The sequence below is a fragment of the Bufo bufo genome, chromosome 9 (assembly GCF_905171765.1).
Source record: "Bufo bufo chromosome 9, aBufBuf1.1, whole genome shotgun sequence".
In the NCBI taxonomy this organism is placed as follows: Eukaryota; Metazoa; Chordata; class Amphibia; order Anura; family Bufonidae; genus Bufo; species Bufo bufo.
In genome coordinates this window covers 19,388,521-19,406,193 of record NC_053397.1, presented here as the reverse complement: position 1 = coordinate 19,406,193, position 17,673 = coordinate 19,388,521, and the positions used below count along the sequence as shown (strand labels likewise).

Genomic DNA, 17,673 nt, shown 5'->3' with positions numbered 1-17,673 from the left:
GGCGGGGTTATGAGCCGGTGAGGAGGTGCTGCCTGGGGCTCGGAGGATTGAGACGCCGCCCTGGGCACATGAGAGGGCTCATTAACATAATGTTAAAAGTTCATTTTCGGCTAAAAGAAAGGTCCATTTTCTACAACAAAGGTACTGTTTTTAAGTTCTGGGTGGCACATATAACACTATTTGATCGGTCTAATATGCCCAAATGTGGTGACAGACTCCCTTTAAGTGAGTGCAGGTTCATCAGGGGACAAAAGTTTTAGTGCGCAATCGCAAGAAAAATATCCATCAGCAAAGATGAGCGCTACAGCCGGTCAGAGAGCGCTATGTCGACTTATATAGTCAATGTAGTCAATTCTATCATAGACTATATAAATGAACATAGCGCTGTCTGACCGGCTGCAGCGCTCATCTTTGCTGATGGATATTTTTCTTGCGATTGCGCACTAAAACTTTTGTCCCCTGATGAACCTGCACTTGCTTATACAGGGGAAAAGCGTCGGGGTGTTTTGGTTAGGCGGGGTCTCCTATAAGTGGAGCCTACCCTTTCGGGGCGAATACTCTGCTTTTAGGCAGGGGCATTTGACAATATTAGGACCAGTTCACACTGAATTTCTGCCTCAAAATCAGCGTCAATTCAGCTCCAAAAACGCCTCAAAACAGCCTCCCATTAATTTCAATAGGAAGCAACACGTGTAAAAAAGAAACGTGTAAAAAGAGCAGCAGCGCACCCTATCTCGGGGCAGAATCAGCGCTGAATCTCCCATGGAAATGGATAGGAAGCAGATAAAACAGCTCCATGAAAGTCCATGCTTTTTTTTTGTGTGTTTTTTGTGCATGTTTTTTGGTGCAGATCTACTTCAAAATCCTCAAGCTGAAAAATTCAGCTTTGTCTTGAAGTGAACACTCTTTTTTGTGCTGAAAAAAAGACACGTGTATTCCGTGCTGATTATTTTTAAGCGTGAATTTCAAAATCACTGGTGTGATTTGGCCCTTAGGCCTCCTGCACAAGACCGTTTTTCCCCCCCGTTTACTGCCCGTTTTTTGCGTTCCATATACGGTCCGTATACGGAACCATTCATTTCAATGGTTCCGCAAAAAAAACTGAATGTACTCTGTATGCATTCCATTTCCGTATTTCCGTTCCGTTTAAGGCTCCATTCACACGTCCGCAAATGGGTCCGCATTCGTTCCGCAATTTTGCGGAACGGGTGCGGACCCATTCATTTTCTATGGGGACGGAATGGATGCGGACAGCACACAGCGCGGCCCCGATCTTCAGGTCCGCAGCTCCGCAAAAGATAGAGCATGTCCTATTCTTGTCCGCAGCTTGCGGACAAGAATAGGCATTTCTATAGGGGTGCCGGGGGCGGGTGTGTTGCGGGTCCGCAACACACCACGGACGTGTGAATGGAGCCTAAAGATAGAACATGTCCTATTATTGCCCGCAAATCACGTTCCATGGCTCCATTCAAGTCAATGGGTCCGCAAAAAAACGGAACACATACGGAAATGCATCCGTATGTCTTCCGTTTCCGTTCCAATTTTGCGGAACCATCTATTGAAAATGTTATGCCCAGCCCAATTTTATCTATGTAATTACTGTATAGTGTATATGCCATACAGAAAAACGGAACAGAAACTGAAACACAACGGAAACAGAAAACGGAACAACGGATCCGTGAAAAACGGACTGCAAAACACTGAAAAAGCCATACGGTCGTGTGCAGGAGGCCTAAGGCTAGGTACAGGCAAAAACCAATGTTTCCCTATGGGCATGGTTCTCACCTGAGCGTTTTACAGCGCGTACGAACGCGCTGTAAAACGCTCTACGCCCCAAGAAGTACAAGAGCTTCCTTGGGGCATATTGTCGCGCGTAACACCTCTGTTTTTCATTGTACGCCTCTGTGGTCAATAGCAAGAACGCGCGTACGACGCGTGTTTCCAAAATACAAAAACGCCCCAAAATACGCCTCAAAAACGCCCGATAAAAACGCCTGTAAACAGTGCTTATCGAATACGCTCAGGTGTGAACCAAGCCTTAGGGTGATTGTCCCAACCATGAATGCCTAAGGCTTCATGCACACAGCAGTTGTGCGGCCGTTCCGCGCATTGGGGACCGCAATTTGCGATCCCCAATGCATGGCAAACGTCCGTGCGGCGGCCGGGACGGATCGAGACCCATTCAACTTGAATGGGTCCGTGATCGGTCCGCACCGTAAAAAAATAGAATATGTTTTATTTTTTTGCGGTGCGGAGGCACGGAGAGAAACACCACAGAAGCACTCCGTAGCGCAGTTCCAGATTGCGGACCCATTCAAGTGACCGTATCTGGTTGTTAGGGGCCCCACCTGACTCAGCTCCACCCTGCTTAACACTTTTATAATTAGATTTTTGATTATTTGACATTTCTATTGCACGTGGTTTTAGTGTATATCAATAACGGTATGTTAGAGTGCGGTTACTTCTGATGTTCAGTGATTACGTTTATACGTAAGTCAGTGTCAGTAAAAAAGTAGCTTGTTGGGCCTTGTCGAAATAACGTGAGCAGAGGCCAAACCTCTCCCCATAGCTGCACCAGGGGGGATATTAACCCCGGCTTCCTTCCTACACGATGCAGCACACCATATAATACGGTGTATAATGAGCCCCCTGAGTAAACACCAGGAACGGCTTTCCATTTCCACAAGTGATAAAAACTCTGAAATTACTAGAGAGACTTGACCCAAAGAACGTCAGGACGCATGAGACATCAGCGCAAAGTCAAGATGATGTCATAGGCCCCGATTTATCTAACTAATGCAACAGAAAACTGGCTCAGTTGCCCATAGCAACCAATCAGATTCAACCTTTCATTTTCCAAAGGAGCTCTGAAAAATGAAAGATGGAATCTGATTGGTCGCTAAGGGGAAACTAAGCCAGTCCCGCAAAAAAAAAAAAAAAAGTATACTTTTTTTTAAATTTATTTTTGTTTTTACAATGGATGGGTGCCAGTGTATGGCATCAGTCTGAGTCATCCGTTAACGTATACATTTTTGTATACGTTAAACATATGACAAAAACGTGATGTGAATCCAGCCTAAGGGCTCATGAACACAAACTTATTTTCTTTCCGTGTCCGTTACGTTTTGTTTGCAGACCATATGCGGAACCATTAGATTCAATGGGTCTGCAAAAAAAACGGAAGTTACTCCATGTGCATTCCATTTCCGTAAGTCCTTTTCACACAAAAATAGAACGGACAAGGATAGGACTGTTCTATTAGAGGCAGGCTGTTCTGTTCCGCAAAATATGTACGGTGATGCACACAGACGTCATCCGGGTTTTTTGTGGACCGCAAAATACATAAGGTCGTGTACATGAGCCCTAAGACTGGTATTTTGTACACGCTTGAATTTTTGCCATTTTTTGTCCTTAGACTTAATAAATTTGGCAGACGTTCCTGGCCATGCCCCATCCCAGGTAAACTCCGCCCGATTTTCTTGCTACTTTTTGAAAGTGGAAAAGTGGCAAATTTTTGTGCACAAATATGGCGCTCACTGAAATGTTTGACTTTTTTTAATGTCTAAAACCGGGGTAAAAACTATTTTAAAAAAATTCCCTTCTTTTGGTAAAGTTGCAGTAGGACATGGCAAACCAGTAGACCTAAGTAGTGTGAGGGTGGAAGGTGCCTTCAGCTGATGGTGCCGTCCCACCGCCTTCCATTCCATTCATAGATGTCGAGCAGGAAAAGGACATTATAAACACATCCTTTCAGCAGCGATCGGTGGGGTTTCTGGATTTCTTTTGTGGTTTTCAGTTCAGTTGCATATAATTTACGTCTATGTATTCTTGACTTGACCTTAAAATTAACAGAGGACCTCCCTGGTGACCCCCCTCGGGCAGGTTTTGCACCAGGAACATGTCACAAATGGAGTCTTTAATCATTGCATGTATATATTTTGTATATTTACAGTAGGGGAAGGTTTATGTTATACGTTGTGTTACTCATCAGCGGCCCCACAGTTAGTTTTCTTTGTGGGTAAGGCCGTTATACACTGAGAATCTGCAGCAATGGTATCCAGTCTATCCATAAAAAAAAAAATCTAAATAAAATAAATGCTACCGGTCCTCCACTGCTCCCACTACGATGCTTTACAGTGCCCTACTTCTTTTTACTACCTGGTCCCTGTTGACACACAGGAAATCACTGCTGAGCCAATCACTAGCTGAGGCAGGTCACTGCTGCTGCCAGTGATTGGCTGGAGATGGACCAGGAAGTAAAGAAAACAGGAAAGGCAGGGGATCAGTAAGGTATCACCAATTCTAATACTTGACATCATACAGAGACTTTGTTTAAAAATGCAAACAGGCAGACAACCCCTTTAATATCTCTGCGAAACAAGTCTTAATCCTGTCCTGATAGTATCTGATGGGTTAAAAGCTCTGCGATAGGTGTTATCGCTGATCGCAGACATTAGCCCCTGGTATCTGCTGTTTAAAGCACTGGAAGCCCTAAGGCTATGGTGCGTAGGGGTCATTTTTAAACCCAGCACTACTTAGATATTGATAGCCTATCCTCAGAATAGGCCATCAATATCAGATCAGGGGGGGTCCAATACTTCACCAATCAGCTTTTTTGGGCAGTCGCCGGCACCAGAAACTATACAATGCACAGGGCCGGAAGCACAAGGTTCTGGTTAACGTGTACTGGTGAGCTGTAGACATTGGTAAGGTATCGCTTTTTCTGATATTTTATATCATGCCGAGACTTTTTTTTTCTAATGGGTGGACAACCCCTTTAAAATATCTGCGGAACAAGTCTTTAATCCTATCAGTGCAGATATAATGTATCAGGCTCTACAGACTACTGTCGAGATAGAATGCAACTGTAGCAAACCTTCAACTTTAAGAAGGATTAGGTCTGTACAGTTTTTTTTAAACAAGGAATGCTGGGAAATGTCATTCAGTGCGGCAGGAAGTAGCTAACTTCTCCTCCTTCCAATAGAAATCAATGTAGCTGATATAACTGCATGAAATAAGGGTCCGCTGTTTTTACCGCACAGACCATAGACAGGTTTCGATGTAATCTGTGAGAATACGCTTTATCTTAAAGGGGTTGTATAGGATTAGACCAACGGTTCTTCTAAAATAGCGCCAACACATGTCCATGGGTCACACCTGGTATTGCAGATCATCTCCAGTGAAGTGAATGAGACTGAGATGCAGTACCACAAACAACCTGTGGACAGGAGTGGCACTGTTTTGGGAAGAAAGTGGATGTGTTCATGTAATCCTGGACAATGTCCTGTTACCTGATGGGAAGACTGTGGAGCGTGCAGACATGTTGGTAATTGGACACTAAGTCTAGCTGACAGCGCCCATCTTAGCGTCTAAACCAATACATAGGATCAAAGGTAAAACAACTGCGCAAAATAAATGGTAGATAAATCCCTCAGGAATGCAGAGTAATCCGTGCTATGGCTGCAGGGTGGACAGGACAAGTGTACCCGACAGATGTACAGGGGCTTATCAACCTAATGCATAGAGAGGCCAGCGAGACATGGAGAAGTGTCCACCTGCTCTGTGTTTACATCAGGGAATGGCAACCAGTGCAGCACTAACAACACGCTGAGAGAGTGGTAGTGTCACAACGGCTAGCCGCACATCTCAGAGCACTGATGTGGACTATACTGCAAGAAGAAAGGAACATTATCTCTGTAGACAACATACTGAACAGTAATAGCTGCATAAATGTAGTTATATTCTTATACATAAGAGGCAGTATTATAGTAGTTATATTCTTGTACATAGGAGCAGTATTATAGTAGTTATATTCTGTACATAGGAGCAGTATTATAGTAGTTATATTCTTGTACATAGGAGCAGTATTATAGTAGTTATATTCTTGTACATAGGAGCAGTATTATAGTAGTTATATTCTTGTACATAGGAGGCAGTATTATAGTAGTTATATTCTTGTACATAGGAGCAGTATTATAGTAGTTATAGTCTTGTACATAGGAGCAGTATTATAGTAGTAATATTCATGTACATAGGGGCAGTATTATAGTAGTTATAGTCTTGTACATAGGAGGCAGTATTATAGTAGTTATATTCTTGTACATAGGAGCAGTATTATAGTAGTTATATTCTGTACATAGGAGCAGTATTATAGTAGTTATATTCTTGTACATAGGAGCAGTATTATAGTAGTTATATTCTTGTACATAGGAGCAGTATTATAGTAGTTATATTCTTGTACATAGGAGCAGTATTAAAGTAGTTATATTCTTGTACATAGGAGCAGTATTATAGTAGTAATATTCATGTACATAGGGGCAGTATTATAGTAGTTATAGTCTTGTACATAGGAGGCAGTATTATAGTAGTTATATTCTTGTACATAGGAGGCAGTATTATAGTAGTTATATTCTTGTACATAGGAGGCAGTATTATAGTAGTTATATTCTTGTACATAGGAGGCAGCATTATAGTAGTTATATTCTTGTACATAGGAGGCAGTATTATAGTAGTTATATTCTTGTACATAGGAGCAGTATTATAGTAGTTATATTCTTGTACATAGGAGCAGTATTATAGTAGTTATATTCCTGTACATAGGAGCAGTATTATAGTAGTTATCTTCTTGTACATACGAGGCAGTATTATAGTAGTTATATTCTTGTACATAGGAACAGTATTATAGTAGTTATATTCTTGTACATAGGAGCAGTATTATAGTAGTTATATTCTTGTACATAGGAGCAGTATTATAGTAGTTGTATTCTTGTACATAGGAGCAGTATTATAGTAGTTATATTCTTGTACATAGGAGCAGTATTATAGCAGTTATGTTCTTGTACACAGGAGGCAGTATTATAGTAGTTATATTCCTGTACATAGGAGGCAGTATTATAGTAGTTATATTCTTGTACATAGGGGCAGTATTATAGTAGTTATATTCTTGTATATAGGAAGCAGTATTATAGTAGTTCTATCCTTGTACATAGGAACAGTATTATAGTAGTTATATTCTTGTACATAGGAGGCAGTATTATAGTAGTTATATTCTTGTACATAGGAGGCAGTATTATAGTAGTTAGATTCTTGTACATAGTGACAGTATTATAGTAGTTATATTCTTGTACATAGGAGCAGTATTATAGTAGTTATATTCCTGTACATAGGAGGCAGTATTATAGTAGTTATATTCTTGTACATAGGAGGCAGTATTATAGTAGTTAGATTCTTGTACATAGTGACAGTATTATAGTAGTTATATTCTTGTACATAGGAGGCAGTATTATAGTAGTTATATTCTTGTACATAGGAGGCAGTATTATAGTAGTTATATTGTACGTAGGAGGCAGTATTATAGTAGTTATATTCTTGTACATAGGAGGCAGTATTATAGTAGTTATATTGTACGTAGGAGGCAGTATTATAGTAGTTATATTCTTGTACGTAGGAGGCTACCATTATGTGGGGGTATAGCTTGTATCTAAGGGCATTGAATCCCTAATCCCCTCCTTCTAGTCATCGGCAGAAGTCCCAGGCTCTCTTTTGACAATCTCACATAACATGTACACTACACTGATCATAGTTATACCAGTTTGGTTATAAAAATACAATTTTCATGCAATACTCAGGGCTTCTCTGCTCTCCCTTTGGCTCCTGTAACTTCTGTTTCCCATCAGTGTAGAATTGCTATAAGCATTCAGTCTCTGGGCAGGAAGCTGCGCTCAGCTCCCTCTGGGACTCCTTATGACTTGCAGGTTGATACATAACACATTTTCGAGCTTGGAGTTCTGCACTCAGTATGCGCCTGTCCGTGTATGTGTGGTGCCGACCATGTATCTAAAGGCCTCACTTCTGTGCCAGACAAAATAAAGAGCTGGAATTACCAGAAGGTCTATAAGTCTACGAGTTACAATATCCAGGAAAATTAGGCTGTTATTATGTAGCTAACTTTGCATTGAGTATTTGAGTTGTGGATCTGGAATCTAGGCTGAACCATGACTATAACTGATCCTGGGATAAAAACTGTAGAAGGTCCTATAATCCTCGGGCTAGAGGTTTGGTCAGGAACTGGTCAATTCCAGCAACTGGTTAAATTTTGCAATGCCATCTCTGGCTTCTTAAGTTTCCTCAGCCATGAGCTTCTGGTGGTATCTGTGACTAGTGGTCCTATGGCTAGATTACTAACAACATCTTTTGGAAATCCACCACGACTAATAGTTTACTCAGATGGGACATCTGGCATCCTAGGGCCCTTACATCTGTCAGGACCAGAAGGTATTGTTCAATGTTGCGTGATTGTGCAGTGGACAACCTTAGGCCTCTTGCACACAAACGTTTTTTTTTTTTCTGTTTACGTTCCATTTTTTGCGTTCCGTATACGGACCGTATACAGAACTATTAATTTCAATGGATCCGCAAAAAAACGGAAGGTACTCCGTATGCCTTCCGTTTCCGTATTTCCGTTTTTCCTTTCTGTTTAAAGATAGAACATGTCCTATTATTGTCCGCATAACGGACAAGGATAGTTCTGTTCTATCAGGGGACAGCTGTTCCGTTCGGAATGCACACGGACGTCATGCGTATTTTTGGCGGATCCGTTATTTGCGGACCACAAAATACTGGAAAAGCCATACGGTCGTGTGCAAGAGGCCTTAGAAAGAGATTTCTTTATAGGTAATACCTTGACGATCTCCATAAACGTGCATACCAGCACACCCTATACTCGCATAAGGAGCAACTATTAACCCTTAAAGGGGTTCTACAGTTTGTTTAAACTGATGATCTATCCTCTGGATAGATCATCAGCATCTGACCGGCGGTGGTCCGACACCCGGGACCCCCGCCGATCAGCTGAATGGAGCTTAGCCCCGCCCAGGCCAGTTGATACTAGTCGTGACATCACTGGGCCAGTGGTAAACAGTGAGAAGGCCGCGGCGCTGCTGGAGCGCCGCTGCTTTCTCAAACAGCTGATCGGCAGGGGTCCCGGGTGTAGGACCACCGCCGGTCAGATGCTGATGATCTATCCAGAGGATAGATCATCAGTTAAAACAAACTGTAGAACCCCTTTAAGCAGGGTGGTGTGAGGTTCTGCCTGGGATGGGAGACTCATGCATGCCCCCAATGTGTGGCAAAAGTGTCCTCCGTTCTTCCTAGATGTTTTTCCAGACATCTTGGCCCTTTCCTATTTATCCTGGATTTTCACATTTATTTTTCTTCTTTTACACGCTCTTAGCACCTACGTAGTCTCTGGCACCCATTTTCCGGATGGTCTTGATTTATATTTACGCCACCCCTATAGATCCCCATGATAACCTAGGACGCTTCCCTATATTCCACTCTGTTTTCCCCCATTCAGCCAATGGGACGGCAGCAGTGGATGATGTCATAGTGAAGCGTCATTCACTCATTGGCTGGCCTGCCCACCTGACTCTCCTGGGGGGGCGGAGGGAATCCTATTTAAAGGTGGTTTGTCTGCTGGGCTTCATGGCTGCTCACCAGGTGGTGTCTCACACTATTAAACTGTCCCCTATTATTGTACCTGAGGATGCACCATCGGTTGTGTGTAGAAATCCATAGGCCCAGAGACAGGGATGGTTACAAATTTCTTTGCAACATATCAGTGCAGGGACTTGTGTGTACGTGTGCCCGTGTGGTAGGTAGCGCATCTCCCACACTCATGTTCTAGTACCACATTCAGTGACTATATCATATAGGGTGCATCAGTGGGATCTATGCCACCTAAGAGCCACAGAGATGCCCTCAGTTCTCTTGAGCACCGTCAACCCTCAAAATGCCTTGAGTGGCCGCTGTATGGTGGCAGAACCATGAGTCAGACTGGTTGTGTGGCCTTTTTGTCTCCTTTATTTCGGAGGGGGTGAGCCTGTAGCACTAGCCAAGTGGTGTCTAAGATTATAAAGCTTAATCACTATAAAAATGAGTTTTACAACTTTTTAAAATACTTTATTTATTAGCTCTTTGCCGCTGTCAAGATATTTTCTTGCTGTCAGTGAATGAGAATGCTCTTGGTTACATTCACAGGCAGTAAAGCTGTCCATAGCTGGTCCTGCTCTCAGCGGAGAAGTGTACCCAATGACACATCAGCAATAGCTACACCAATCTCTCTGGTAGTTTGCTACACTGTATCAATCTGGAGACCAGACAGTGCATTGTCTAGACTGGATACAAATGTATCCACTGAGAACAGAACTAGCTACAGGTTTGCAGCCAGAGTCCAACTGGCCCACCAGAGAACTAGAAGATCCTCTGGTGGGCCCAAGCTCTGACACAGTAATGAACCCCTAATAAAACAGGACACCTAAGGTCTAGCACAGTGGTGGGGATCCTATGGGACGGGTGCCAGAGGCGGCACTCAGAGCCCTCTCTGTGGGCATCCGTACCATGGAAAAATCTATGGCGTACCAATATGCCTTAGAGCAGGGATGCTCAACCTGCGGCCCTCCAGCTGTTGTAAAACTACAACTCCCACAATGCCCTGCTATAGGCTGTCCAGGCATGCTGGGAGATGTAGTTTTGCAACAGCTGGAGGGCCGCAGGTTGGGCATCCCTGCCTTAGACTTTTCCTACCATTTATCAGCACAGGGCACGCTATGAACAGCACAGGCAGAGCATTCAATGTAAGCAGGCTATTGTAGCCAAATGATACATGGAAGACATACTGTATTGGTATTCAGGTTAAATTGCCATGTTGGCACTTTGCGATAAATAAGTGGGTTTTGGGTTGCAGTTTGGGCACTCGGTCTCCAAAAGGTTCACCATCACTGGTCTAGCATAAGACAGCTTCACGTGGAGCTGACCTTGGAACCCCAGATATCTTATTAAGGCCTCCTGCCCACAACCGTAGGTGTCCCGCTGCCGTATTGCGGACCGCATATTTGGATCCGCAATATATACGGGCAACGTTCCGTGTGCATTTTGCAAATCCGGAGATGCAGAACGGTGCGGAATGGAACCCCACGGAGTGCTTCTGTGGTGTTCCGTTCCGCAAGAAGATAGAACTTGTTCTATCTTTTTGCAGAACGGACGGATGGCGGACACCATTCAAGTGAATGGGTCTGCGATCCGCATGCAGCTGCCCCACAGTCGGTGCCCGTGCATTGCAGACGCCAATTTGCGGTCTGCAGCACGGGCAGCACACGTTCGTGTGCGGGAGGCCTAAACCTTATTGATAAGTCCTGCATATGCAATGACAAGAAGAATTACTTAAAAGTGGGCACACGTCAGATATACACAGAGGGTGGGCCCCGAGAATCATCTCCTCAGGTGGGCCCAAGGAATTTCAGACCAACGCTGTTTGCAGCCTCTGAATGTAAACAATGGTGTTTTCATTCATTTGAAGATTCATTTATACTGTGATTAATGGGGTTGTCCACTCCTTTACTTCTGATGACCTATCCTCAAGATCGGCCATTGGTATCTGATCATCGGGGATCTGACGCCCCCCACTCCTGCCGATCAGAACTACACGGATCCATCCACTGATGCATAACTGCAGTGCTGCTCCCACTGAAGTGGACGAAGCTGTGTAGTTCCGGTGACGGAGCTACTCAGAGATCATTCGATTGGCGGTGGTGCAGGGTGTCAGACCTCCGCCAATCAGTTATTTAAGGCCTATCTAGCGGACAGGTGATCAATAGTAAAGGAGTGGACAACCCCTTTAAGCTTTATTTACAAACGAAACAAACAAAGCCCCTTTGACACGAGTGAGTTTTCCGCGCGGGTGCAATGCGTGACGTGAACGCACAGCACCCGCACTGAATCCTGACCCATTCATTTCAATGGGTCTGTGTACATGAGCGTTTATTTTCACGCATCAGTTCTGCGTTGATTGAAAATCGCAGCATGTTCTATATTCTTGCGGATGCGATGCGTTTTTCACTGATGGTTGCTAAGAGATGTTGTGTAAACCTTCAGTTTTTTTATCACGAGCGTGAAAAACGTATCAAAACGCATTACAGAAAAAACTGAACGCAATCGCAGACAGAACTGAGTGAACTTGCTTGCAAAATGGTGCGAGTTTCACTGAACGCATCCGGAGCCAATCCGTCACGCTCATGTGAAAGGGGCCTAATACTTTTAAGATTAGACGTGTGGGGATTTCATTGGCACACAGAGATGTAACTTAAAGCTCCTGGTCCCAATCCAAAATTTGTAACAGAGACCTCAACCTACCTGGACCATTTATAATACTGGTAATTCTGGATCCCATCAAGAACCAGGGCTAGGCTGCCATTTGTATATCCCTTAGGCCTCTTTCACACGGGCGTCATGTTTTTGGCCCGGATAAGATGCGGGTGCGTTGCGAAAAAATGCGCGATTTTTCCGCAAAAACATTGTAATGCGTTTTGCACACGCGTGAGAAAAATCGGCATGTTTGGTACCCAAACCCGAACTTCTTCACAGAAGTTCGGGTTTGGGTTAGGTGTTCTGTAGATTTTATTATTTTCCCTTATAACATGGTTATAAGGGAAAATAATAGCATTCTGAATACAGAATGCATAGTAAAATAGCGCTGGAGGGGTTAAAAAAATAAATACATTTTTAACTCACCTTAATCCACTTGCTCGCGCAGCCCGGCATCTCTTCTGTCTTCATCTTTGAGAAATAGGACCTTTGATGACGTCACTGCGCTCATCACATGATCCATCACCATGGTGATGGATCATGTGATGGACCATGTGATGAGCGCAGTGACGTCACCACAGGTCCTTTTCCTGTGCACAGCAAAGATGAAGACAGAAGAGATGCTGGGCTGCGCGAGCAAGTGGATTAAGGCGAGTTAAATTATTTTTTATATTTTTTAACCCCTCCAGCCCTATTGTACTATGCATTCTGTATTAAGAATGCTATAAGGGAAAATAATAAAGATCGGGTCCCCATCCCGATCGTCTCCTAGCAACCGTGCGTGAAAATCACACCGCATCCGCACTTGCTTGCGATTTTCACGCAGACCCATTTACTGCGTTGCGTGGATAACGCACAAAGAGTAGCATGCTGCGATTTTCACGCAACGCACAAGCGATGCGTGAAAATCACCGCTCATGTCCACAGCCCCATAGAAATAAATGGGTCCGGATTCAGTGCGGGTGCAATGCGTTCGTCCACCTCACGCATTGCACCCGCGCGGAAAACTCACCCGTGTGAAAGGGGCCTTTATAGCAACACGCCTGTAGGAACAACAGCAGAACATTTTTTTATCACGTCCCTTTTATACAGCACAGTGTGTTATCTTCTAGATCACGTACTTCCAGGGGTCCTCCTGTGGCTTTTCTCAAGGCTTTTGGTTGCTGCCATTGGAATTCTTTTGCTTGGGGTGTTTATTATCCTAGAGATTTAGGCCTTGACACAGCTGAACTACTGGGATGACTGCAGAGTGAATCCCGGGACGGTTTTAAAGCACTTGCCACCCAAAAGGAGAAGAAACCTGATATCTACAAAATAAGCTCTACTCAGTCGTGCCTTGAGTTAATAAAGTCCAGTTTGTCTAATTGGCTTTCCAGACTAATATCTTCTCTCTCCATTCAGGATGGATGAAAATTATAATCTGCTTCCACATGGAGTCAATTTTCAAGATCCCATCTTCCCCAACACACCAGAGAACAATCGCATATTTGCAAGTATATTCCAATTCTCCAATTGTGTGACCGGAATAGATCCACAGATTTACTCCCCGGACTGGGAGGCCCAAGAGGACAGCAGGGTGAGAGGGCAAACGGCTGGGCCTTGATATTTTCCAATCATGATGTACCTTCTTGAGATTTGTGTCATTTTGTCTACATGATGTCTTCTGCCTGTAGGTTCATCTGTTCTTTATCGCCATCTGATTTTTGTTCCTTATGACAATCAGGTCATGAGCAGTGGTTCTCAACCTTTTCACGCCAAGTACCCCCTAGTGACAAGAGGTTCGAGCCGAGTACCCCAAAGGAGCGAGCAGTGATACATGTTAACGAAATAAGGCTGTGATCGCACCACTGTCCTAAGCTCTGTTCTAAACCTCTGTCAGCAGTTCCTTCAGATTTGACAGAAAGAATAGCGCAGCATGCAGCACTGATCTTCCTGTCAAAATGACACACATCACATTAGGACCCATGATGGATGACTATTACATTCTGCACTACCAAACATACAGGAGAATACAGCACGTCATACCTCTTACATCCAGTGACGTTTCCTCTGATGTAGACTCTCTCCTTTCTCGTCTTCTCCATTCAGACCCGAACGCCATGATGATTTCTTTCAGCCAAGTCTCATCTCTGCAAAGTTTGTCACACAGGCATCTTAGGTTCCCATCATCCTCCTACCTTCTAAACACCCCATCCTGCCACCCCCAATACTGTGCCCAATAGTATACTGCAGAATCAGAGTACCACACAAGTGCCTCCTTCAAAAATTATTGACACAGTGCCTTCAAATAAAAAATTGTGTTCTGCAAATCTGACAAAAATTATGCCATAAACATGTCCCCCCAAAATAATTATGCCAAGTTGATACTGTGCCAGAGTGCCCCCCACACTAATAGTGCTCCCAAAAGTCCGACCAATGGTATTAATTCTCTCAGAGTGCCCCCAAAAGTAATAATGCTCCCTATTGTGCCCCAGAGGTAATAATAGCCCCCATAGTCCCCCAGTAGTAATAAATTGTACTATAATGCTCACCATAGTCCCCCGCTAGTAATAAAGCCCACCATAATGCCCCCATTGCAATAATGCTCCTTAAGTAATAATGCCCAGTGTGCCAGTAGAATTTTTTCCCCCCTATAATGTGCACTAGGCCTGAAGACTATCAGAGTGAATGGCGGGGCAGGGAGATATCGCTCCCTCACTGCGGCATTCAACTGTATCGCCATCCATCATATCCCCCTTGGAGTACTCATACCACAGGTTGAGAACCACTGTTCTAGATTATCTTGAGAACGTTTGACACAAATCATGATCTCTTACTTACACAACATGCAACCAAGTCTTCTCCAGGTTCGTTAGTACCAGTTTCTTAGGATCTGCTTGATCTTCTTGATACTTCTTATTGTTTAACTCATTTCAGATCATCTTCCTTACCTTCTGAAAACTTGGCACTCTTCTTCAACAGCAAATGTTTGAGCAGTGTGTTCTCCATATTTGTGATGCATTTCACGAGGTTCTCCAACATCTTGACATTTCATACAGCCTTTCTTAACTCCACAACAAGAGATGTCCTAAAACTTTGAATTGGACAGATTTCCAGTGATCTTAACATATCATCTATTTTCTTAATACTGGATACCATTCACGGTCATCTTCAACCAATAACACTTAACAGATTTCACACGTAGTCTTAAAACTTAACATATCATGGTGATATCTCTGACCTCTTGACACTTCTCTCCAGCTTCTTTAAACTTGACATATGGTGACATTTTTAATTTCTTATTTTCATACTCATGTCGTACAGCAGTCTACAGCTTCCTAAAACGTAACCTATCACTGTGACATCTTTGACTTCTACATACTTGACTCATTTCTTGCAGTCTTCTCTACCATCTTTTCTCCAGCTTCTCAAAATTTGACATATGTTGACATTTTTAAATCGTTTAATTTTTTTTTACTCATTTTGTACAGTCTTCTTCAGCTTCTTAAAACTTGACACACTTCATGAAGTCTTCACAAACAACAAGAGTCTCATCCAACAAGTCTGATACCTTTCCTCTACAGCTCCACATGATAGAATTTGTGGACGTTTTCCAGCTTAAAACTTGAGTCCGTTCTCTGTGTCTTCTTCAACTTCACAACACATTACACATTTCGTTGAGTCTTCTCTACATTCTTAAAATGTAACCTATCACGGTGACATCTCGGACTTCCAAATACTTGACTCATGTCATACAGTCTTCTCTAGCATCTTAACATTTTTCTCCAGCTTCTCTAAATTTGATATATCACTCTGAAATTTTTAATTTCTTATTTTTTGTACTTATTTCATAGTTTTCTGACACATTTCATACAGTGATCTCAAAATACATGATGCATTTATCTTATATCCTCTTTCTTAAAGCTCATGTGTGATTCAGTACAAAGAGCCTTACTGGAAGAGGAGGAACGGTCAAAAACTTTATCCCAAAAAGTTCGGTTCTTAGAAAAGGCCAATGCACATCTTAGAGAGAAGGTGAAGAACCTAAAACGAGCCTTGCGTCAGGCAACAGAGGACAGTAAGAAAGACGTCCTATCCAAACACCTCTTGGAGAAAGACAAAAGTCTTCATAACGATAACCCAAAACAGACCAACCACAAGAAGGTCATATCAAAATCAACTAAGAAAGCAACAGGGAACACTATGGATTCATAGTCAGGTCTAATCCTATGGAAACTTGTTTTGGAGGAACATCGCACCAAGTGGCAGTGGCTTCTGGAGACTTAATGGACACTGTGAAGTTTGGATAAATCTTGTGTTACGGTTCCTCTGCCGTAAATTTATAAAATATCAGTATTATATGCAGTAAGTATACATCAAGTATTTACCTTGAAAGTAGATCACCAGTAGTGTGACATCATCTGTATGGTCCACCTCAATGTAAAATGGTCCCAATAGGCTCTCAAAAATTGCAGAAGAAACTCAATAATGGTACAAAGTATAGAAACATGTCTTCCTGTTTGCTGGGTACATGTAAATGCATAGATAAAGGAGGGCACCTATTACTGTGGCCTACAGCTGATGGTTTAGTCGTTTCTCAATATGTCGTGTTTTATTGTTGGATCTCTGGACATCTGATGTAAAATCCAGACCTCCTAATGAGGTTCTACTGAACAGAACTTACATCACCATAGGTATCTTTGGTAGTGTAAGGTTGGTACAGTAGAACAAGGCGGGAGGCCACAATGTTGATTTAAAATGCATCCATATTACAACCTTTTTAAACCAGTATGTGTCTTGTATAGTTGCCATTGTATATGTCATGTATCAAATAACTTTTCAATAATACACAAATGTAACAAAAGATATCCCAAAACCTTAATGTATGCATTGTAGATAAAAACAAATGTACAATAAACTAAAAATCTGTATGGAAACGGGAACTGCAGTGGTGTCCATGTCTTCATGTCAATTTGATCCCAGGATTAGAAAAATATGGCAGCTTCCTTCTAAAAAAATGGCGCCATATCTCTCTACAGGTCATGTGTGGTATTGCAGCTCAGCTCTATTGAAGTGAATAGGACTTACAGTAAATGTAACCTCCAGACAAATATGGCTCCATTTTTAGAAGAAGGCAGCCATGTTTTTCTAATCCTGCCCCAATTGTGACTCTGTCACACACCTGGAGATCGCTCTGGCTATTACCAGTAGTATTACTGCACCAGTTCCAGGGAGCAAGTCCTTTAATTGGGAGCGGGGAGGGGTCAAGTTCAGCCAGTTTCTCCTACTAAGGTCTCATTCACACGATTGTATGTATTTTACGGTCCACAAAACACGGATGATTGTGTGCATTCTGTATTTTGCGGAACGGAACAGCTGGCCCCTAATAGAACAGTCCTATCCTTGTCCGTAATGCAGACATGTTCTATTATTTTGCGGAATGGAAATGCACACTGAGTAACTTCCGTTTTTTTTTAAGGACCCATAGAAAAGAATGGTTCTGCATACGGTCCGCAAAAAAATGGAACGGACACGGAAGGAAAATAGGTTCGT

General features: G+C 42.9%; 1 protein-coding gene across 2 annotated transcripts in view; it reads left to right on the top strand.

The window, feature by feature from the left end:
- LOC120979403 (coiled-coil domain-containing protein 3-like) overlaps nt 1-17,068 on the top strand; it is a 35,594-nt gene extending 18,526 nt beyond the window's left edge. For both annotated transcript variants that reach the window (XM_040408140.1, XM_040408139.1), the window contains 2 exons: nt 13,543-13,717; nt 16,045-17,068. In XM_040408140.1, the coding sequence (XP_040264074.1) occupies nt 13,543-13,717; nt 16,045-16,335 (466 nt within the window). In that variant the 3' untranslated portion in view covers nt 16,336-17,068. The remainder of the gene's footprint in view (nt 1-13,542; nt 13,718-16,044) is intronic.
- Nucleotides 17,069-17,673: the final 605 nt, after the last annotated feature.